Consider the following 24,832-nt stretch of genomic DNA (forward strand, 5'->3'; position numbering starts at 1 on the left):
AAAAACAACCCAAGTCTATCCAGCCTCTCTTCATAACTTAAATGTTTCATCCCAGGCAACATCCTGGTGAATCTCCTCTGCACCCCCTCCAGTGCAATCACATCCTACCTATAATGTGGCAACCAGAGCTGCACACAGTACTCCAGCTGTGGCCTCACCAAGGTTCTATACAACTCCAACATGACCTCCCTACTTTTGTAATCTATGCCTCGATTGATAAAAGCAAGTGTCCCATATGCCTTTTTCACCACCACACTAACATGCCCCTCCACCTTCAGAGATCTATGGACACACACGCCAAGGTCCCTTTGTTCCTCAGAACTTCCTAGTGTCATGCCATTCATCGAATACTTCCTTGTCAAATTACTCCTTCCAAAGTGTATCACCTCACACTTTTCAGGGTTAAATTCCATCTGCCACTTAGCTGCCCATTTGACCATCCCATCTATATCTCCCTGTAGCCCAAGACACTCAACCTCACTGTTAACCACCTGTTGACCCAATGCTGGGGAATGTAAAATTTTGCCTAGTGTTTGTGCACATTGAATCAGGGTTAAATTAAGCTCCGCTGTGATGTTACTGTGGTTGAATAGCGCATTGATATTCAGTATTCAACACGAACATGAAGAATGGTAACTTGGGTGAGCTATCAGGTGGTCACTGCCATCTGGCACAAGGAACTATTTCCAAGTGAAAGGAGCAACAGTTGAAATAACTTATAAAAATGAATTATCAACTTGATTTAAAATGTCCATTCATTTAATTACTATGCAATTAACACCATGCAAATATAATGGTAACACATTCATTACATTGCAAAAGTTCTCTTAGACAATAGCCTCATACTAGGAACCTTATTTCTTCATTTCCCTTCTTTTTTAGTAAACACTACTTCTGCAAAGTTAATGATTGCTGCCTTTAGTCTCTGAGGATTTCTAAGTCTGACTGTTAGCTGCACCTCCAGCCCTCTTTGTTGTGTCTGCAGTGAGAAATTCATTATGATGTCCTAGGAATATGCCTTCTGTGTGCCTGTTAACTCTCTACCTCCTGTTGAGTGTGAGAAGCAGCCCAGACAGACACCAAGCACCCAGGCATCTGAAACTGAACTGTGCCATCTGACCAGAATTCAGAGACACAGCAGTGGGAGAGAAAAATGTACAGCAAGCAGAGATCTAACTCTCTTAGTTGTTTTCTTGAGCCAATTTTATCTGGCGCAGTTAATGCTCTGATGTTAACAAGGGACCATCCTTGCTGATTCTTGTGTACTGTGAACTGAAGTGCAACGATGGACGATTCAGTCTTTACTGACAATCCGTTATACTACATGGTGAGTCAAAACTGTTTATTTTCTGTCTTTGACACTCCAAAACCTGTGATAAAATCATTCTTCCAAACTTGTGTTCTGGCATACAGCACATCAGTCTTGTTGAGTACATTCTAGCTTCATGCTCTTTAGCTTTCTGAAGTAATAACTCTGTATGAATCAATGTCATCTTTGTAATTTAGTGTGTTATTAATTTGACGTGATTGATATGTACAATCTCGTATTGTATTTCTCTTAGACGATTAAGTAACTCAGGATCCATAATGGGAATGGGATATGTTTTACGAAGGTTTAGCTTTGAAATTTTGGAATCACTGGATGTGCAATTTGGTAGCAATTCTACTGTAGCTCTGACATTTAAAGCAGATCAAGCTATGGCTGAGTAAAAGGTAACATAACTGGTGAAATCCACAGGTGTGCTCAATTCAAACTTTGGAAATTGCACTCAGGTCCAAAGTCCAATATTTTTGCACTTTCACCTCTTTTCTGCCCAGGAGTGAACACCAATTTACACATAATTCAAAATGGGGTTTTGAACATTCTGCAGTCAATCTGAACATCACAATTGCTGCAAAGCTTTAGCATTTACACAGGACTGATGAAGGTATCAGGGTGAATAAGCATAGCTATTCTTTGGGCACTAATTCGGTAGAGACCCTCAGACAGTAAAGTTGGCTGGTGCTACATTGTGGTGTACCTGGGGATTTCTATGAGAAATTAAGCTAAAGCTATTTATAGAGAAAGTGTATATAAGATATACACTGATGACATTTGATGTGCTTTGGATACGTTGGGGGAGAAATTTGTTTTGCAGACGATTCCCTGGTGCTGGCAGTCCTGTGAGTTGCTATCTGCGCCAAGTGCACGGTGATCTTCCTTGATATCATTAATATTGAACACATTGCTGCCCCATTGTGTCCTATATTAATTCCACAGTTTCCTGCATTAATTCAGTATTGGGTGCACTTTAAGTCGTTGATACAGAATTTCCTAAAGGCTTACACCATTGGAATCGCACATCTATGTCATTGGGATTGACATGGTAAAAACCCCAAATATTATGCTGTAAGTAGGCTACCCCATTACTTACAGAATGCCATAATTTCCTGAGATGTTTGTACTATTTCGCCAATACCTTCATGAAAACCATGCAAAATTGATGATTATCGCTCTGCCCCCTAAGTCAATGGCGATCGCAAATTTCCTTGGTTTGTGCTAATTTTCTTACTACACAGCACTGAAAAATAATGGCACAGGTGACTATATTTAAATTCATTTGTTCAAAATAATTTATTAAAGTAAAATAAATCTTTGCTCTTTCTTGATTTTTAATTTCTTTAGCTAAAACCTCTTCATTTTGTGCTGAGTTTGGAGTTTATTGTCAGTGTAATGACCACTTGAAAGGCATTTTCTTAAAGTGGTCTGTAAACTAAGAACTTGTGTGTGCGTATGTAGCCCCCTTTTAGTGGTTCAATTGAAAAATAACCCAGCGGGCAAACTTTAGTCTTAAACAAGATAAAAAAGGTTAGTTTATTACAAAAACTACAGCAAAAAGTTACTTAGGTAAAAGTGATTAAGTTACTAACTAAAACACAGATATAAAGATTAAAAGCAGATAAAGATACTTAAAGATGAGATTTCAAATGAATCTCTATGAGATATTGTTGTAAGTTCATTGCTTGAATTCCTTCTTTCCGATGTGAAGGGGCTGAAGCTTGAGGTTTGGTTTAGCAGCTATGATGGCTTCTGCAGTTGAAGAGTTGGAGTTTGACTTTGCAAATGGACTCAGCCAGTAGAACAGATTCTGGGAGTGAGTGAAGGCTCACTGCAGGTGGTAGCTCTTGGTAGCCTTGGTAGCCTGATTCAGTAAAGCAATCCAACAGATATTTCTGGAAATCCTCCTCAGTCTCTCCTGTTGAGAAGCAGTTTCTGTTTCAAGATGTCTCTCTCATAATGTTCAAGATCACACCAAAAATGGCTGTTTGCAGTCAGGCTTTATACAGTTCCAAAACTTAAAATAGCTGCTATACCAAACTGTTGAATCATACTTCCATATTGGGTATTGGGTTAGTCTGGTGGTGGGAGGGCTGGGGATTAATAGTCCCATCCATTGTCATTATCCGAGGTAATTAACCAAGGTCTCAGCAATTAACTTCAATGGTTCCTATTCTCCCAGGTTTGTGGAGGTAAGAAAGAGCCCTTCACACCTTCAGGGAAGCCACTATGAGTTTCTGTTCACCCTGATGGAAATGCACATTGAATTTCAAATATCTTCACATATCTGAGTATGTCTACCTGCAATCCAAGTGGAGCTTTCTGGAAGCTTGACCACATTGCCATGGAAAAGGTCAGGTGACTTTTGGCAGCCATTTTTAAGGTTTCTTGTGTCCATTTAAAAAGGAAGATTAGCCTTTTTACAAAATCTATAATATCAGTGAAACGTTTGTAAGATAGGGCAGTGAATTGATGAAAGTGAGGGAGAGAAGAAACTTTTTTGGACCCATTTTTGGGTCTGAAATGATTGGTGGGCTCGCGGTTTGCCCCAGATGCCAGAGGCCTAAGGCTTATTCGAAGTCTCAGGCCTCTTCTGAATACTTCCAGAAAGCAATGGGCACCTGTGAGTTTCCACTGGCCCAAAAAGAGGTCGGCTGTTATACCGGCAGTGGCTGCCAGGTAGGATCTAATAAGGGGTGAACATGGGCTGGTTGTGGTCCTCAGGTAGGATCAGAGAGGGTGGCAAGTGTGGGCTAAGTGAGGCCCTCAGTAGTATTGTGGAGCCACAAGGACCACTCCTGTTCCTCCTGGCTTCCCATTAAGGTAAATTAAAAAGAGAAAAAAATATATTCTTATATTTGTAGCTTGCAGCAGTCCCCTTGTGGACTCCCGGTTAGATCACAGAAAAATGTAAAGAACCAGGTGGAGCATGTTTGGCACATGCACCATTCTGTTTCCAACCAATTTTGGCCAGGCTCGTTAAAGAGGCGTATATCCGCTTATTAATATATGAAATGAGGCCTGATATCTGCTTAAGACAAGCTCCAGTGATCCTGAAATGTCGTCTGAGCCAGTATAGTGAGGCACACATTTCAGGTGCCCATTCAGTATAAATAGCTCTCAAATTTGGACCGTTTTGTTCACGTTGTGTACCCAAGAAGCAGGCAGGATGAAAATAAATTTAGTGCCCTGTACGCTTAATAATTAAGCAACTTAAATTACTAATTTTATCTTTTGGTTAAAATAAATCTGTGACTTTAAAATAAATCCTGAAAACGGAATATAGCAGCTGAGTGGGTCCATAACTCAAACAATTATTTGCAAGTGATCAATACTGATCTGCTTAATTAGTTAATTTATGTAGTTGGGGTATTAGCTACACTGTTTCTGAGGTCCCTAATTTGCTGTTGTGCTCGCTGTGGCAGTTTAGAATGGAGAAAGCAATGATTTTAAAGTTAGTTACAGTAAATTGTCATCTTGATTAGGTGTTGCAACACCTTACTTGCTGACTAAGTGATTCAATGATTGCAATCTATGAGCTAGTATTGCAGCCTCTGCTTTTTCAGTTTGATTTTGCAAAATGGAATAAAAGCTGGTTCTTGCTGCTAACCTCAAGCAAGCACTGAATAAAATTGAGATTGAAGTTATAGCGTTGATACCAATTTCAGCCTGACAATTACAATATCCAATTGCAGCTGGCAGCACCTTGTTTATGCTGTGTGCTGCTGATTATCTGATCTCAGGGAAAGCACTGCAAGTGGGTACGCTGGCATGCCTGCTTGGTTCTCTGCTTCTAGATGTCAAATTTTACGGGGGGTGATTTCCAATTTGCTAGCACCCCATTTTCACTTAAAAATGTGGTAATAGCAGAATCATAATCAGTTAGTTGCACTGGTTTACAACTGGTTCAATGTTTTGATTTTTGAGTGGGTCAGCATCCCAAAATGGGCCTTGAGCTAACCGTCAATGAGAAATGGTGATGTTACTTGATCCTTCTGTCTGCCTGTTCCCACTATCAGCAGTACAAGTCAGGAGACAGCTGCTTGGAGTGATAATTGAAGGGATCCTCAGGTTGTAAGCAAATATTGAGTGTTCAGGAATTCAACGATTCAATGATTCTCTTAACATTTTGTCCACGGGCGGGATGAGGTTTCCAAAAGCAAATAAAAATAAAATAAAAATTTTAACATTTAATTAATAACATGAGAGAGTCACATGAGGGGACATATTTTATAACATTTTTCATATCTTTTTTTCTAAAACTCTTCATCTCCCTGAGGCAGCTCTGTGCCTCAGGGAGATTCTCAAGCGCACACCCGCGTACATGCATGAAGTTCCCTGCTCACCCAGCTCGCCCTCCTCCATGGACACCAGAGGAGTGCATTGCTCAGCAGGTAATCCTGGACCTTGGAATGTGGCAGTATGCAACTTTTATTCAAGAACAAGTATTTGCACTGGAGAACCAGCAGGTTTCAGGCAGAGCAAAGAGCGGCTTTCATCGAGTTGGCGATTCTCCAGCTGCAGCTAACGTTTGTCTCAGTGTGTGTCCCTGGGAAAAGCCCATGGAGCACAGAGTCCTGTGTCACAGAATTGCTCGGGATGAACCCCAACAAAAAAAAACACTCCTCCCCCGCCCGCACATGTAGCGCTGAGCGTTGCCGCTGCGTTTCACGCTGGGTAGGCCTTAATTGGCTCACCAGCGTGAAATTGCCTTCCGGCCTTGATCGTGGGCGGCGGTCGGCTTCCCGACCACCCCTGCCCACCCCTGCCCGTCCCCGCCGAGCATGTCCGCCAAGGGATAAATTCTGCCCATAGAATCATACAGCACAGGAAGAGGCCACTCGATCCATCATGTTCATGCCAGCTCTCTGTCAGAACAGCCCAGTTAGTCCCATTCTCTTGCCTTTTCCCCATAGACCTGCAAATTTTTTATCCTCAGATAATTATCGAATTCTCTTTTGAAAGCCTCGGTTGAATGTGCCTCCCATTATGATTGATGCAGTTGGTAAAGTGGAGTTATTTAAAAATCCCAGGGGGAAACTTTAAACAACTGTCATAACCTATAATTCTAAGTGTTATGTTTGAGATGCGACTCTAAATTCAGCAGACTACCAGTTCTCGAGGTTTTACATTAAACTAAATGAAGCATGTTATTAATTTACACAGGTTAAAATATATATACACATGGCTACAAATTCCTACTATCATAACTTTTAACAAGTTCCCAAACTAATCTCCATTAAGGCAACAGCAACCCATAGACTTAACCAAACACCAGGCAAAACATCTTCAACTTACGAATTCAAAACCTGTGGAGCCAGTTGGAGGCTTGCAGCTGCCTTTTGATCTTACATTGCCTGTGCTCTGCACACCCGAAAACTACTGAAGTTATACCTACCATCACTGATTGAATGTTAATTCTCATTGTCTCACCAGCCTTTTTGAACTCCACCTTTTAACCCCTTCATAGTACCAATTTTATTAGTAATATAAACATATTGCTTGGTAGCTGCTAGAAAGGCATCAGTTTTCACCCCACTTCTTGAATGCTCTACACACAAAATGCAAATGCACGTTATCTCTCTTACATCTCAAAACTAGTACCTATCAAAGCACCCAGACTAGCTGCCTTTAATCCAATTAAGACACGTCCGCAGACTAAACCTCTATTTTAAAGGAAAAATATTTTCCAAAATATTATATACATTAATAGCTTCATGACACTCCACCACACTCTCAGGCACTATATTCCAGATCTGAACCACTCACTGAGTAAAAAAGATTCTCCTCATGTCACAGTTGCTTCTTTTTCCTATCACCTTAAGTCAGCGTCCTCTGGTTCTCAATCCACCAATGGGAACAGTTTCACCCTATCTACTTCATCCAGACATCTCATGATTTTGAACACCTCTCACAAATCTTCTCTCAATCTTCTTATTGCTAAGGAGAACAACCCCAACTTCACCAATCTATCCACATATCTGAAGTTCCTCGTCCCTGGAACTGTTCTTGTGAATCTTTTCTGCACCATCTCTAATGCATTCATATCCTTTCGAAAGTGTGGTGCCTAAAACTGGATACAGCACAATAGTAGAGGCCAAACCAATGTTTTCTAAAGGTTTATCTTGACTTTCCTGCTTTTGTACTCTGTGGCTGGAAGTTTACAGCCCCATCGTGAAGGGGTCAGGGCTGTAAAATGCGGCGAGCCATTGTAAACTCCATTGACTTTGGTGGGAACATAAAATCCCGCTGGCATAAAATTCAGTCCTATGTGTCTATTTATGAAGCCCAGAATTCCATATGCCTTATTAACCATTGTCTCAAACCGTCCTGCCGCCTTCAATGGTTTGTGTACATGTACACACGGCTCCATCTGCTGCTGAACTCCTTTGGTTGGTGTGTTGCCTACATTATTTTGAATGGACCTGGATTAATCTTACGTTGCAATCACTGCACCTGTTTTTGGGGGGTGTCCCATGTTTTATCTGGCTGCAGAGCATCATCACCAGTTATAACTGTGTGCATATCCAATGGCAGTAGATTTAATTGTTCAGGCTGGGCAAATGACTTCAGTATCATAGGAAACGACAAAAGAAAGAATTGACCTGCATTTACAGATAAGTGAACCAGGATGATTAGCACTGTTTTTTAAATAGATAAAGTACTGTCATATCTAAGTTCTGAAGATCAAGACAGAAAACTGAATGGGACAGCAGTGACTGGGCTGAAGGAATTATATAACTGGTAATATAATACATCATATTTGACAATAGATTTTCAACACATACAACACTTAAAAATATAAAAGCAAATATATGCATTAAATGTTTGGAACTTCAGGCTTGATTTTAATCAGTGCACCCGACGGTTTCCAGGACAGAGGGGAGGGAGAGGGGCCATTAAAAATAAGGTGGCCAGTGCCAGAAGCCACCAAAACCGGACACCTTTGCGACATCATCACATGCGGGTGATGTCACTACCTATGTGGGTGACATCACTCTGTTCATGGTGACATCATCACATTCAAGGATTCTGTGCCATTGGAAAGACAATGGGGGGGGCGCGGGCGGTGGCGGTGGGAGGGGTGGAAAAAATTTGAAAACAAGCCTAAATTTTGTATCCGCTATGGGGATGGGGGTGGATATGGGTCACCATGAGTTAGCACTAAGTTGGTATTGGAACTATAAGGAGCAATTGCTTGTTGTGGAGGGACATGGGTTGGCTTGGAGGGTATTGGGGCAATTGGGGGTGGGTGGGGAGCATGGGTTGCCAGGAGTCGACATGAATAGGGCATGGGGAATGGGCCAGGGGGGTGGGAAATGAGAGAGTGTGAGGGGTGAGAGCTAGAGGGCCTAATATTTAGCAGAACAACTGGGGTCAAGTCCCAGAGAACCAAGATGGGTCTTTTAGCTAGCCTGTCTTGGCATTCAGCAGTCCCTGTCGCTGCCTCCGATCTGCATCCGGGGGCAGTGGGTCCAACTCCACCCCACACCCATCCCCACCCCTCCCAGAACGAAAATTGTGTCATTCAGGGCACTTAATCCCAAGGCAGGTGCGCCAAGCTGGGAAGTTTCCTGACTTGAGCTATCCGCCTTGATGGTGAAAATCTGGTCCAACCTGTCTACTGATCCACTGAACTGATTTATGGTATGAAACCAGCCAATAAGGGAACTAATAATAGTGCTGCCATTGGTTGTCTGGAAGCTGGTACATTTACATTTACAAGTGCCATTGACGATTAGAAACCTGAGTTGGAAATCCAGTGCTGGAATGAAGTAAACATGCCTTTCATGATCTGCCTTAATGTGAGTCTGAATAATTGGCAGGGTTAAATTGGCATTTCACTCACTGATATAATCAATACCCTCAACATATGCTGACAGGAAAGTCTGTTTCAGCTGCTACGGATAATTATACCTGCTCTTCACTGAACTGTTTAGTCATTGTGCTTAACGGATTGTGCTTAACAGCTGCAAGACATTCTGCCAAATTGAACACTCATGATCCAGTATTGTTTCTACAAATGCTAACTGGTTTTTAATTACCTCTTTACCTGTTAAATATTTGCATTTTTTAATTCAACATGCTCTATATTAGGACTGTGTTTCCATTTGTAGCTGTGGGACTGATTAGTAAATCACAACTACTCCATGGGCCGTGTATGATTAAATCACTTGAATCAGGCACAATAGTGTTTAAGCAGATTGAGCTCCCAATCTATTTTCCAACTCTTGGTCATCATGGCACCTGCAATATTGTTCACTTTTGTCTGTCACAGCTCCACTTGCATTTCTCATCATCTGTCTCACTCCCAGTTTAGCTTCCGTCCCAATTTGGTTTCTCTTAATTGCTCCTCCCTCTCTTTTCTGTCCCATTAAACTTCCTTCAATTTCTCCTTCCACTCTCACTTGTGCTCACATTCATTCCCTTTATTCTTTCTTCAATTTATTTGTTTTTGTTCATTTTCCTCTCTCTCACTGCCTCTTAACTTATGTCTTTTCTTTCTCTTTCTTGTTTGTCCTTCGCCTTTCTCTCTTACTTCCCCTCACGTCTCCTTTCCCCTCATTCCCTGAATTTCTGTGGCCTCCTTCACTTTGTACTTTGCCTCCAACTTTCACTCTTTCTCTCTTCCTTCACTTTCTCTAACAGTCTCCTCTTTGACTTTCCTCCCCCTTTCACTTTCTCCCTCATTATCCTTCATGTTCTCGCTCATTACATTTTTTTTTCCTCACCATTGCATTGCAGAACTCTTTTGCTTGCTTTCTAGTGCATGTTTAAAAATCTTACTCCTCCACTTGTCTCCTCTCCACTTTATTACACAGCTTCGCTTTTTTCTCCTTTTCCTTCCTCCTTTATCTCATCTCTTGCCTCATTCCTTTTCTTTGCACATATGCTATCTTTTCTTCTCTGTCTCCGCCTTCCATGGTCACCGTCCTTCCAACTCATTTTTTCCTTCCCTTCATCTTTCTCTCCCTCTCTCTCTCCCCCATCTATTCTTTCTCTCTCTGCACCCTTCTATGGTCTTCCCCTCAATTCCCTTTCCCCCATCTTCTGTCATTCACTTTCTCTCCCCCAGTGACATAGTCAATGACGGTGGCATGGCCTTCAATCACTTTGAGGTTGGCCAATTGTGCTATAAAAGTGGATTATCCAGTAATTTGAAATAAGCAATGTAAATAACACAGCAAAATGGGAATTAAGTGCTTAAAAATGATCAGATACTTCAAATTGAACAACTCAGCCAAAACTGCCTGCAAATAATTTACTGGCCAATTTATAAATCCCGATCAAGATTGCCTTATGTTTTGAGTCAGACATGCATGGTAATGCAGCATTGGAGGACGTTAACATGCCTGTGCTGCGCCAAGTTGGCCAAATGTGGACTCTGCCCCCTGTAATCCTATGACCTCAGTTCCACTCTTGCTCTGCCTCACCTTTCTCCTTCCAAATACTTCCCCTCCAGGTTTTCTTCCCCAGTCTCTACTTCCACAGTATCTTCCCCTCCCCCATGTAAAATCTTTCTCTCTCACTCCACATTTCTTCCTTTCCACAACTTCTATTGCCTTCCTCTCTGTTCAATCCTCTTTGCTTGTTCTCCTCTTTCTCCTCCATTCCCTCTCTCCTCTCCACTCTGTAGACCCCTCCCACTTCCACCTTTATTATCCACATTCTCTATCTCTCTCCCTTTCATATGCTCTCTATCTCTTTCTCTGTCCCTTACATTCTACTTCACTATATCTGAGAATCTACAATGATAATAAGCAGTTTTTGTCTGTCCAGACTGTTTTGATTGGTTAGTTTAAGGGCTGTATTTGTTGGTGGGTTTATCTGTTAGGCATACACTTAATGCCTGAATGCCACAATAAAGTTTTAAAATATTTAATTGACCAACTGTCATCCCATAGATGCAGAACAACAGAGATTTGCAAAATAACCTCACCAAACATGCAATGCAATGGGGACATGGCATGGGAGGGGTTGCCACAGGGGGCAGGAACACAAGGGGGGGTGGTGGGAGATGTCATGGGGGGGAGAAGCATGGGGGAAGGAAACCCCATGGGAGAGGATCGGGGTGGAGGATCGGGGTGGAGGACATGTAAGGATGTTGAATGCATAGGAGGTATGGAATGAGGAGGCATGGAAGGGTTGGAATGAGATTTGGGGATGGGATGGCATGTGAGGGATGGAATGGGGATAGGGATGGCATAGGAAGAAAGGATGGGATGAGGGATGGGATGGGAATGATATGAGAGGAAATAACAGAATGGGATGGGCATGGCATGAAAAAGATGGCATGGGAAGGATGAAATGGGGATTTAAAAAGCATTGTTGCAATAAAGATACGAATTGTACTTCAATTGTTTTTGGGCCTCTGCTAATATGATAAGAATACCATTATTTTGATATTTAGTCAGTTCATTCAGGCTGGTCAACAAGAGAATTAGCCCTTGTAATTTTCCCACCTAACAGTTCTACCAGCAATATACACTCAATAGGTTATTCAGCATCTGTGGAGAGAACAGTTAAGTTAATGTTTATTGGGTGTAACTTGTTCACCAATTCTGCTGAAGGGTTACATCCAAAACACGAATTTGACTTCTTTAATGATGCTGTCTGACCTACATGTTTTTGTTTTGCATTGTCAGCATTTTCAATTATTTTGCTTTTTATCCAGCAGTTGTCCATTTGGTTCTCACTCTTTCTCAGGTCTTCCTGTACACCTTGAGGGAGGTCTTCATTGCGAGAGGACTTGAGTGCAGGAGCAAGGATGGCTTACTGCAGCTGTACTGGACCTTGGTGAGACCACACCTGGGGCAGAATTTTTTGCCCCGCGGGTGGGCGCGTGCCTGACCCAAAGGGGAGTGAAAAAGTGCGCGATGACGTGGGGCGAGTGTCTCGACGGCATTGCGCACTCTTGTGATATTTCGATCGGCGGGCATGCGCAGAGGGCAGCAGCGCACCCACCGACAATTAAGAGGCCAGTTAATTAAATTGAATTTTTTGCTGCCCGTCCAACTGTTTGGTTGGTGGGCGGGTGAATAGACCAGGCGGCCTTTGCATTTTTAACGAAACCTCATCCATGAGTGGGATGAGGTTTCAGGCAGTAAATAAAAAAAACAATAAACATTTTTGAAACTCATTTTTAATATGTCCCTGCTCATGTGGCAGAGTCACATGAGGGGACATGTTTTCCTTATTTTTGAAATCTTTCCTTTTAATGTTAAAAATCTTCAGCTCCCTGATGCAGCTCTGTGCCTTCAGGGAGCTTTCACTGAGTGCACCACTTCAGCGCTTGCGCTCCTCCCTGGCTGCTAATTGGCCAGCCAGCGTGAACTCGCGGTTGGGGCCCGATCGGGGTGCGGTCGGTTTTGCAGCTCCCACTGTGCCTGCCCGACGAGGTAAAATCCTGCCCCTGGAGCATTGTGGGCAGTTTTGGTCTCCTTACCTCAGAAAAGATATACTTGCCATAGAGGGAGGGCAGCGAAGATTACCAGACTGATTTCTGGGATGGCTGGATTGTCGTATGAGGAGAGATTGGGTTGACTAAGCCTGTATTCACCGGAGTTTAGAAGAATGGGAGGGAATCTCATTGAAACGTTTAAAATTCTGACAGGGCTGCACAGACTGGGTGCAGGAATATTTTCTCTGGCTGGGGTGGTCTGGAACAAGGGGTCACAGTCTCAGGATACGGGGTAGGCCATTTAGGACTGAGATGAGGAGAAACTTCTTCACTCAGAGAGTGGTGAACCTGTGGAATTCTCTACCAGAGAAGGCTGTGGAGACCACGTCACTGAATAAATTTAAGAAGGAAATAGATAGATCTCTGGACTCTAAAGGCATTAAGGGGGTATGGGGAGAGAGCAGGAATGCAGGGTTGAGATAGGGGATCAGCCATGATCATATTGAATGGTGGAGAAGGCCCAAAGGGCTGAATGACCTACTCCTGCTCCTATTTTCTATGTTTCTATGAAGTAGGTATGGGTTTTAACCCTACTTGCAGGGCAGGTGGGCAGTAAAATTCACACGGGTTTCTTGTCCATCCTGGAAATGGCAGAAACTGATGGATCCTGGCTTTAACTGGTTCAATTGCTCAAGTGGCAAGGGCACCACCACCCAAACCAGCAGGGTTTGTTTTAAACAAATGTATTTCAGGTACGGATGACATCATTGGAAATTGATTCGCATTTTGACTTGGCGACCTGAATAGGATTGTCAACCCTCCAGGAATGTTCTTGAATCTCTAGAAATTGAACAATAATCTCCTTGACATTACCGTGAGCAACCCAGGAGAAAAGACATCAGGGCATTAAAAAAAATGAGTTTTTTCATATTTCTTTTAAGAACGTTTTGTATTATTTGTAAAAATATTAGTAATAGAGGGAAAATGTTGTTTTACTGCCTGGGGCGGTTAGAGGTGGGAGGTCATGTGACAAAATCTCCACCCACTCAGAGTTAGTAAACTAGCCCTGACCTGAAGGGCACAGTGAATCTTCTGTTGGGTGTAAAGAGTGCGAGACAGGACCAGAGCCAGGAGAGGCCTGAATGGGAAGTTTTCTTTGAAATAATTCTTGCTGGGCTTAGAGGAAGAGGAGTTGAAGGCTTGAACTGTTTGTGTGTTCTCAGATGTTCTCTAAACAAAGATTTTGTGCTCAGTTCATATCCTTACCATGTCCTATAAATCAGATAATGCTGAGCAGGAAGATTCATGGCGACACGGCAGGGCTCATGATCTGATGGGAGCATCAGTCAGCCAGATAACAGAATCCGATGACTGGCCTTCACATGTTAGGACTTGGGATCGTGGCAGGAATTAGGCCATGGTTATCTATTCATCACATATAGCAATTCAAGTTTTGCACAAAACACACTGAAATTGAACAGACCATGACTATTGCTGGAAGCTGAATACCTCTAAACTCCGCAGTGCAATGGGCAATTTACAGATCTTCCCATGCACTTCCTGATGAATTAAGCACTGAGAAATTAAAGCACAAAGCACTTAACAAGGTATCTATCTTGCCTAAAACAGGCTCTGAGCTTTGGCGTGATTCATGCATGCAATCTGAGAATAGGGTTCATTAGACTGAGTTTACTTGCCACTTAACAACTGATAACTTAGTCAATGTTCTTACTTCCTCATCACAATCCAATGATAGCGGCTGACAAGTGCATTTTAGGAGCTGAGGACAAGTTCAGGTTCATCTGTGATGCCTGATGCAGTTGAATAGTCAATAAAAACTCATTATTTACAAGAGAGCAGAGGGGAGCTATAATATGTGAAATTGTCCCCTGGTAAGAATCTAACACCATTAGGAGTGGATGGGAGTAAATTGATATAAGAGGGCGGAGGTAAAACAAAATCTCAAATTTAGTAGGTACCTTTCATCAAAAACAGAATGCTTCACAAAAAAGGAAATAGATAACTGCACCATAATAGAAATTTAGCATAGAATTTCTGCAGGAATTCCCCGATCTCCTCTCCTGCCATAACTTTGGTGGAAGAATCAACAAGAATTCTGGAGAAACAAAAGAATCCAACTTCCTGCCAAAACAGCAAGAAAGCAAAGAATTCCCTAGAAATTCTGAGTGGTTACGTTTGAGTTCTGAGGCTCTGAGGGAATCTGTATAAGCGTTGTGAACAGGAAATAGTTCTATTCCTTGAAATTCTTTGATTGGGTGTAAGCTTTTGCAGAGATAGCTGTATACTGGGAGTTGCACAAAGATGCATATCTTTCCTCGTTCTGTAACAGCTAATCTATCTTTTTTACAAAAAAAAAACTAAAAGAGATCATTTTCCTCTCCTACCTGGTGACATTTTTAGTTTAGAGTGCACCGGAAGTGTGCTCTTGCAAGGTTGGGAGGTGACTGCCCAGACTTCTGCCAATTGGGCTTAAACGATGCACCAGGTTGGCCACAATTGCAAAGAGAGGAGCAAGTTTGGATGCAGAAATGAATTACGTCAGATGCTGGAAATCTGAAATGAAAACGGAAAATGTAGGAAACACTTAGCAGGTCTGGAAATCTTTGTGGAGAGAGAAACAGAGGCCTGAATTTAACCTTCGGCATGCGGGCGCGTACCTGACATGCTGGAACGTAATATGACGGGCATGTGTCCCGACATCATTGTGCACTCGCGCGATGTTTCATTCGGTGGATGCACGCTGGAGTTGGCTGCGCGTCCGCCGATAATTGAAAGGCCTATTAAGGCCACTAAGGACCTAATTAACTTGAAATTTACGCTGCCCGTCCAAACAAGCGGCCTTTACATTTTTTAGGAAACTTATTCCACGAGCGGGATGACATTTTCTAAAGCTAATACTAATTAAATAAAACCTTTATTTTGAAAATAAAAACATGTCCCATCTCATGTGACACAGCCACATGAGGGGACATGTTTCATAAATTTTTAATGTCTTTACTTTTTTTAAAAAGCGCTTCAATCTCCCTGAAGCAGCTCCGTGCCTCAGGGAGATTGAAGCGCTCTTTCGCGTGCATGCGCGAACTGCGTGTCAGGCCCGCTTTCCCTCCTCCCCCCGCCCGCACAGGTAGCGCAGCCCTACTGCTTGTGATCCATGCTGGGCGGGCCTTAATTGGCCCACCCGCATGAAATCACGGCACGGAGCTGATTGTGGACGGCGATCTGCTCCCTGACCGCCCCCCTCCGCTTCGGCCGAGCCCGCCTGACGCAGGAAAAATTCAGGCCAGAGTTACCGGTTCAGGTCAATGACCTTTCAGCAGAATGTTGGATGCAGCCTGGAAATGCATTAAAGGGGCAGCTAGGACCATTTTTGGCAAGGAATAGAATAGGATTATTAACTGATGAAGAATTGTAAGTTTTTACTTTAACGTATGTATATTCAGACTTGTAAAGCTAGCATTGAATTTATTTAATTTTGGTGTTTGTGGGTTAGGAAATGGCCAGGCAAATGACTTTCGTAGCTGTCAAGGGTCCTAGTGGCAGATTTTCAAAGGGCAGGTGATAAAGTACTAAATAATGTCACCATGACAAAAGTATAAAGACATCCTGCACCATGGATTGGAGCAGCAAGCCTGCTGTCACCAAAAGCACATTACTATGACTGTGGATGGTGGCTTTAATGTCCCAAGACTGACCCAACACTTGTCTTTAATATATGCATTTGTTTAAAAAGTGGACAATGTGGCAACTATCAGGAAAACAAACATTTACTTGCAAAATGCAGTGTTGCTGGTCACAAGTGAAATGAGCTTTGAGCAATTTATACAATAATCTGGTAGTAGCCAACATGGATTCAGGACTGGAAGGTAACCAACCTCCTCCATTTCTTTGAGAAAATGATATCATAGGTGGACAGTGCCGGTACTATATCATAGACACTTGGTAAAATTCCACATCAAAGGTTATTAGTCAAGGTCAAAGCTGTAGGCATTCAGGATAGACCTCAGGAATGGATAAGAAGAGTAGAAAAGAACAAGTATTTGTGAGAGATGGGGTGAAGGATGTTATGGAGTCTCCCAGGTTTGATATTGGAACCACTAGTGTTTCTCATTAAGAGAAATGATTGGGCGGAGACACTGAATGCAAACTGTCAAAATACACACATTAGCAGAACAATGGCATACAATTTAAATGCAGACAAGTAGAACAGACTGCACATAAGAAGGAGAAATAAACAACATGGGTGATATTGAAGTCAGTAAGCATAAAGCTTAAAAAGGCTTGAGATTCATGGTGGAAATGATGCACACCATACCCAACCATTGCAGAGAAAGAATCAACAGAACTAATTGAAAGTTGAACTATACCAGCCAAAACAATTGAATTACATAGGATATACAACACAGAAATAAGCCATTCGGCCCAACCAGTCCATTCTGGTGCTTATGCTCCATTCAAGCCTCTTATCTTTTCTCATCTAAATCTATCATCGTGACTACCTGTTCTCTTCTCCCTCAAATGCTCAACTAGCTTCCCCTTAAGTGTATCCAGCATTCACTTCAATCACTCTTTGTGGTAGTGACTTCCACATTCTCACCACTCTTTGAGTAAAAAATTTTCTTCTGAATTCCCTATTGGGTTTCTTGGTGATTTTCTTATATTGATGACCTCTAGTTATGTTCTCCCCACAGGAAGAAGCATTCTCTCCGTAGCAACTCTGTCAAAACCTTTCATAATTTTAAAGACATCTATCAGGTCACTCTTCAGCCCTCCTCTTTCAAGAGGGATGAGATCCGACCTGTCAATCCTTTCCTGATATGTTAACTATTTTATTTCACGTTCCTTGATAATTTAATTTCACAGTTACCCTTAGCCTTCCTAATTGTTTTTTGACTTCTCTCATTATTTCTTCATATTTTCTCTTATCATGCACTCCTTTGCTGTCAATGTATACCTCTTTCCTAACCCTTAATTTGTTCCTTGGGGAGAAATTTCCCCCCGTCAGGGGGGTTGTGTGGGGTCGGGTGGGGGCGGGCGCGGAGCCGATCAGCGCTTCCGATTGGGTCTGCACCGCCATTTTATGTGGGCGGGCCAATTAAGGCCCGGCCAGCGTGATACACGCCTGGAAGCGCTCCCTGTGCGTGCGGGAGGTGGATTCCCTGAGTCGGGGCCTGCGCTCTTCTGTGCCTGTGCGAGGTGCCTCAGGGAGATTAGTTTAAGTTTTAAAAATTTAAATAAAGAAAAGAAAAAAATTTCAAGACATGTCCCCTCATGTGGCAGTGTCACATGAGCTGGGACTTGTCAATGAATTTTTGTAAAATATTTTTATTCAATTTATAAACACTTCATGAAACCTCATCCCGTCCGTGGATGAGGTTCCATGTAAAATGCGAAGGCCGCCTGGGCTCTTTGCTTGCCCAGCAACCTTAAGGTTAGATGGGCAGCCCTGTTAATAGTTTTAATTACTATTTAAATGGTCTTAATAAGCCTTTGACAGTTCAGCGGGCATGCAGCCGACGCGGCTGCGCACCCGCAAAATTGAATATCTAAATGACACACGGTGACGTCGGGATGCCCATCTGACATCACCACACGTCATTTTATGCATCGGCGAGCAGGCCCTTCCTCCACTTGCCGACCTGAAAATTCTGCCCCTTATGTCTTTATTCACCCATAGAGTCTCACTAGTGTTTAGCTTGTTCTTTCCTTTTGGTGGAATATATTTTCGCTAGGTTGGAGAAAGTTATAATCAAACTGTATCGAGCTCTGGTCAGCCCACAGCATGAACACCACATCCAATTCTCATTGCCAAGGTGTAAGAGAAACTTTCAAACATTTGCGACTGTTCTCTAGTCTTAGGAATCTGGTTATGAGGCATGTAAAATAGCTAATGGTATGGAAAATGTCAATCCAGAATATGACTTCAAAATAAAGTGTGAGAGAATGACAAAGTGAAGTGAATTATAATCCGAGCCCCATTTTGGGACTGTTCCGGATCATGCACTCCTTGGATGATCACTCTCACTTAAGGTTGAGAAAGACAGACCTCGCAGATATTTAAATGGGTCTGAAGAACTGATCCAACTCTTCCCGAATTCTTCTTCTTACCATCCTCCAGATAGCCTTTTTAACAAGTTTTAGCCAGATTATAACAGCCCGCATATTATAAGGATCTGGCTTCTCTCCTCAACAATGTACCTCTCCACTGTAAAGTGTACGGAGGTGGGTTTTCGAGTTTGAATACAGAAGGCTATATGAGACAATATACTTTCTAAATTAGATAAAAGTTTATTAACGAATCGAACATGCAATTCACTTTTGATGGTAATTCAACTGCAACATTAACAGTTCTAGGAAAAGTAAGTATAATCCTGTTTCTATTAGAGAATCCAGATGTATAAATGTTACAGAGAGATGTTGACGACACCATCAATATTTAAAATAGTATTTACTTTAAATCCCTGTGTAGAAAGCTACTGAGTCTAGCAAAATATCTCTATCCCAAGTAGTGAATGAACTATCATCACTACACTGCAGCAGCTACCTTCACCTTGAGAGTTGGTGGAGTGAATCAAACAAATCTAAAAAATCCTACTGTGTAGCTTCAATATTTATATCCCAAAAGAGCTAAACCAGCAGAAAGCATGTTAAGCACTCATGTTGGACAACATCTTTTTTTTGTCAACATCCTTCATTTTTAGTCGACTACTTTTGATCAAATAGGATTCCAAGAGGTGCAGACAGTGGTCACTTCCTTGCACATACACCCTTCCCATTCACTAACATTCACACTGGACATTTTAACTTACCTTATGGCTACTAGTACCAAAAAAGGGGTGTGGCTTGTCTTATTCCCCACACTGGAGTCCTTCATGGAATTGTACACTCTGAATTTCTGAAGATCCTGGGCTGTGAAGACCTGGCCAGAAATGCGGAGCAATGTCGGGGTGCAGAAAAGTACGAGCGAAGCAGCAATCCGATGATGGTTGCTGCTTTGCAGAAGGTCGGGGCCATTATTTCTTGATAATGTGTGGGGAACAAAACTGAACACTAAGCTCCAGGTGGGATCTGCCAAAGGCTCTGTGCAACTGAAACTTCAGGAGTGAGTGCAATAAAACTGGGGTAAGAAGCATGAGGACAAGGGTTAAACTCTGAGCCAGTGCAGTAACTGATGGTATATGCTCTCCTGCTGTCTACCAGGAGTCATGTGATGTTCTTGGAGGCTCTGACTAATGAGCCCTGAGCGCGGGTAATCTCAGGGGGTGGGGCTTCCTGACAAGAGTCCTGTTCGAGAATGCAGCACCTGAAACTTTCCCTGTAATAAAGTTTTTCTCTTTTTTGTTGAAATCTGTCCGCTCCATCAAGTCATTACATTTGGCGACGAGGATGGGATAGCTGCACTTTACCTGGTTACCATGATCACATTGAATCTTAAGAAAAAGAAAAGATGACTCACCAGTCATGCCACTCTTCGGCAGGATCAATCCTTATGATGCGACTATGAAAGACTGGAGCCAGTATGTAGAGCGCCTTGGTTTTTATTTCGTGGTGAACCAAGTTACCGCAGAGGAAAAGCAGGAAGCCATTCTTTCGAGTGTATGTGGTAGCAAGGCATACAATTTCATCTGCAGCCTGACGGCCCCAGATGCACCCAATTCTAAGTCCTTTAATGAATTAGTGGACCTCGTGAAAATGCGTTCCCAGTCGAAGCCATCCACAATAATGCAGAGGTTTAAGTTTAATTCCAGATTTAGGGTCTCGGGAGAGTGCATTGCAACCTATGTAGCAAAGCTGAAGCAGTTGACAAAATACTGCGACTTCGGGGACACGTTAAATGATTTACCGCGGGACTGATTAGTTTGTGGAGTTATGGACAATACCATTCAGCACCGCTTACTCACCGAGGTCGACGTCGACTTTAAGCGCGCCCTAGAAATCTCCCTCGCCATGGAAAGTGCTGCAAGAGACTCACAGGCTTTGCAACACATGCAGCATGACATGTGGGGTGGGAACCTGCTGCCGGGTGTGGCGCGAAAATGAGAGACACAGCATCGAAGCAAAAGACATTATGCGCTGTTTGAAACACGAAAATGCCTGGTAGAAACACTTCAGCAGTGACGCCAAGGTTAATTTGTTATAGATGTGGGGGTGAACACAGACTGGACACCTGCAGTTTCAAGGAGACAGAATTTTTTTTTAGTCATTCACAGGATGTGGGCTTTGCTGACTGGGCCAATATTTATTGCCTACCCCTACTTGCCCTTGAGAAGGTGGTGGTGACCTGCCTTCTTGAACCGCTGCAGTCCATGTGGTGTAGGTACACCCAGAGTGCTGTTAGGAAGGGAGTTCCAGGATTTTGACTCAGTGACAGTGAAGGAACGGCGATATATTTCCAAGTCAGGATAGTGAGTAACTTGGAGGGGAACTTCCAGGTGCTGGTGTTCCCATCTATCTGCTACCCTTGTCTAGGGTAGTGGTCGTGGATTTGGAAGGTGCTGTCGAAGAAGCCTTGGTGAATTCCTGCAGTGCATCTTGAAGATGGTACACACTGCTGTCACTGTGCGTTGGTGGTGGAGGGAGTGAATGTTTGTGGATCTGGTGCCAATCAAGCTACTTTGTCCTGGATGGTGTCAAGCTTCTTGAATGTTGTGGGAGCTGCACTCATCCAGGCAAGTGGTGAGTATTTCATCACACTCCTGACTTGTGCCTTGTAGATGGTGGATAGGCTTTGGGGAGTCAGGAAGTGAGTTACACGTCACAGGATTCCTAGCCTCTGACCTGCTCTTGTAGCCACAGTATTTATATAGCTAGTCCAGTTCAGCTTCTGATCAATGGTAAGCCCCCAGGATGTTGGTAGTGGGGAATTCAGTGATAGTAATGTCATTGAGCATCAGTGCGCAATGGTTAGATTCTCTCTTGTTGGAGATAGTCATTGCCTGACACTTGTGTGGCACGAATGTTACTTTCCACTTGTCAGCCCAAGCCTGGATATTGTCCAAGTCTTGCTGCATTTGGACATTGACTGCTTCAGTATCTGAGGGGTCGCAAATGGTGCTGAACATTGTGCAATCATCAACGAACACTCCCACTTCTGGCCTTATGATGGAAGGAAGCTCATTGATGAAGCAGCTGAAGATGGTTGGGCCAAGGACACTACCCTGAGGAACTCCTGCAGTGATGTCCTGAAGCTGAGGTGACTGACCCCCAACAACCACAATCATCTTCCTTTGAGCTAGGTATGACTCCAACCAGCGGAGAGTTTTCTCCCTGATTCCCGTTGGCTCCAATTTTGCTAGGGCTCCTTGATGCCACACTCGGTCAAATGCTGCCTTGATGTCAAGGGCAGATACTCTCACCTCACCTCAGGAGTTCAGCTCTTTTGTCCATGTTTGAACTAAGGCTGTAATGTGGTTAGGAGCTGAGTGGCCCTGGTGGAACCCAAACTGGGCATCAGTGAGCAGGTTATTGCTAAGCAAGTGCCGCTTGGTAGCACTGTTAATGACCGCTTCCATTGCTTTACTGATGATTGAGAGTAGACTGATGGGGCGGTAATTGGCCGGGTTGAATTTGTCCTGTTTTTTATGTACAGGACGTACCTGGGCAATTTTCCACATAGCTGGTGTTATAGCTGTACTGGGACAGCTTGGCTAGGGTCGTGGCAAATTCTGGAGCACAAGAACTATTGCCGGAATATTGCCAGGGCCTATAGCCTTTGCAGTATCCAGTGCATTTAGCCATTTCTTGATATCACGTGGAGTGAACCGAATTGGCTGAAGACTGGCACCTGTGATGCTGGGGACATCCGGAGGAGGCCGAGACGGATCATCCACTCGGCACTTCTGGCTGAAGATTGTAGCAAATGCTTCAGCCTTATCTTTTGCACTGATGTCCTGGTCTCCCCCATCATTGAGGATGGAGATGTTTGTGGAGCCTCCTCCTCCAGTGAGTTGTTTAATTGTCCACCACCATTCACAACTGGATGTGGCAGGACTGCAGATATTAGATTTGATCCATTGGTTGTGGGATCGCTTAGCCCTGTCTATCACTTGCTGCTTATGCTGTTTAGCACGTAAGTAGTCCTGTGTTATAGTTTCACCAGGTTGATGCTCATTTTTAGGTATGCCTGGTGCTGTTCCTGGCATGCCCACCTGCACTCTTCATTGAACCAGAATTGATCCCCTGGCTTGTTGGTAATAGTAGAGTGGGGGGTATGCCAGGCCACGATGTTACACATTGTGTTTGAGTACAATTCTCTGCTGCTACTGATGGCCCACAGCACCTCCTGGATGCCCAGTCTTGAGTTGCTAGATCTGTTTGAAATCTATCCCATTTAGCACGGTGGTAGTGTCACACAACAAGATGGAGCGTATCCTCAATGTGAAGGTTGGACTTTGTCTCCACAATGACTGTGCAGCGGTCACTCCTGATACTGTCATGGACAGATGCATCTGCGGCAGGCAGGTTGGTGAGGATGAGGTCAAGTATGTTTTTCCCTCACCACCTGCCGCAGACCCAGTCTAGCAGCTATGTCATTTAGGACTCGGCCAGCTTGGTCTGTAGTGGTGCTACCAAGCCACCCTTGGTGATGGACATTGAAGTCCCCACCCAGAGTACATTCTGCGCCCTTGCCACCCTCAGTGCTTCCTCCAAGTGGTCTTCAACATGGAGGTCATCAGCTGAAATCATCGGGGCGGTACTTGGTAATCAGCAGATTTCCTTGCCCATGTTTGACCTGATTACATGAGACTTCATGTAGTCCAGAGTCAACGTTGAGGACTCCCTCCCGACTGTATACCATTGTGCCGCCACCTCTGCTGGGTCTATCCTGCCGGTGGGACAGGGCATACCCAGGGGCGATGGTGGTGTCTGGGACATTATCTGTAAGATATGATTCCGTGAGGATGACTATGTCAGGCTGTTGCTTCACTAGTCTGTGAGACAGCTCTCCCAGTTTTGTTACTAGGCCCCAGATGTTAGTAAGGAGGACTTTGCAGGGTTGAGATTTCCATTGTCGTTTCAGGTGCCTAGGTTGATGCCGGGTGGTCCGTCCGGTTTCATTCCTTCTTTGTGACTTTGGTGTGGTTTGATACAACTGAGTGGCTTGTTAGGCCATTTTCAGAAGGCATTTAAGAGTCAAGTCACATATTGACAGACCAGGTAAGGACAACAGATTTCCTTCCCTAAAGCACATTAGGTATAGTACCACCTTAGTGAACCAGATGGGTTTTTAACAACAATCGACAATGGTTTCATGATCACTATTAGGCTTTTAATTCCAGATTTTTATTGAATTCAAATTCCACCATCTGCTGAAACAGGATTTGAACCTGGGTCCCCAGAGCATTACCCTGGGTCTCTGGATTACTATTCTAGCGACAATATCACTACGCCATTGCCATCATAAGAATGGTCACATAATAAATCAAGGCAGGGTGAAATCAAACTCGCACATAAAGCAGCAAACCAACATGACTGAATTGAATAATGCAGCAGAACCTGAGGCTGCTGATACCAACACCTATTCCCTGTATAACGTCACCGCTGTAAAAACCGAACCTATCACTGTCAATATCCAAGTTAATGGGAAACCATTAATAATGGAGGTAGATACAGGAGCATTAACCTCAGTGGTGGGAAAGCATACATTTAAATTCCTAAATGAATATAACCAGCCACTAAATCTGGACCAGACAACTGCTGAATGGCAGACATACAGTGGAGAATCTATTCAGATAAAGGGCATTGCCACAATGCCAGTGTCTTATAGGCAACAGGCAGCCCAGCTTCCAGTGATCATAGTGACAGGAGAAGGACCTAGTCTTCTGGGCCAAGACTGGTTACAGAAAATCAAGCTTGACTGGTCTGAGATATTTCACCTGAAAGCAGGAGTAGCTCCTGAACTGCTAAGCAAATACGACAGTGTATTTCTGGACAAATTAGGGAAGTTAAAAGGCTTGCAAGCAAAAATATATGTGGATCCTCAGGCGACACCACGTTTCTTTGAGGCCAGCGCCTGTGCCTTTTGCGTTGAAGCAGAAGGTGGATGCAGGACTGTACCGGTTAGAAAAGCCGGGCATCATCCAACCTGTCCAGTT

The 24,832-nt window shown here is 43.4% G+C and overlaps 1 protein-coding gene across 1 annotated transcript in view; it reads left to right on the forward strand.

Moving 5' to 3' along the window:
• The first annotated feature begins 1,102 nt into the window (after positions 1–1,102).
• Positions 1,103–24,832, forward strand: part of arhgap36 (Rho GTPase activating protein 36) — a 310,907-nt gene continuing 287,177 nt past the window's right edge. The window contains exon 1 of the mRNA XM_078547031.1: positions 1,103–1,327. Coding sequence (XP_078403157.1) covers positions 1,286–1,327 — 42 coding nt within the window. The 5' untranslated portion in view covers positions 1,103–1,285. The remainder of the gene's footprint in view (positions 1,328–24,832) is intronic.

Source organism: Cetorhinus maximus, chromosome 8 (assembly GCF_964194155.1).
Source record: "Cetorhinus maximus chromosome 8, sCetMax3.hap1.1, whole genome shotgun sequence".
NCBI lineage: Eukaryota > Metazoa > Chordata > Chondrichthyes > Lamniformes > Cetorhinidae > Cetorhinus > Cetorhinus maximus.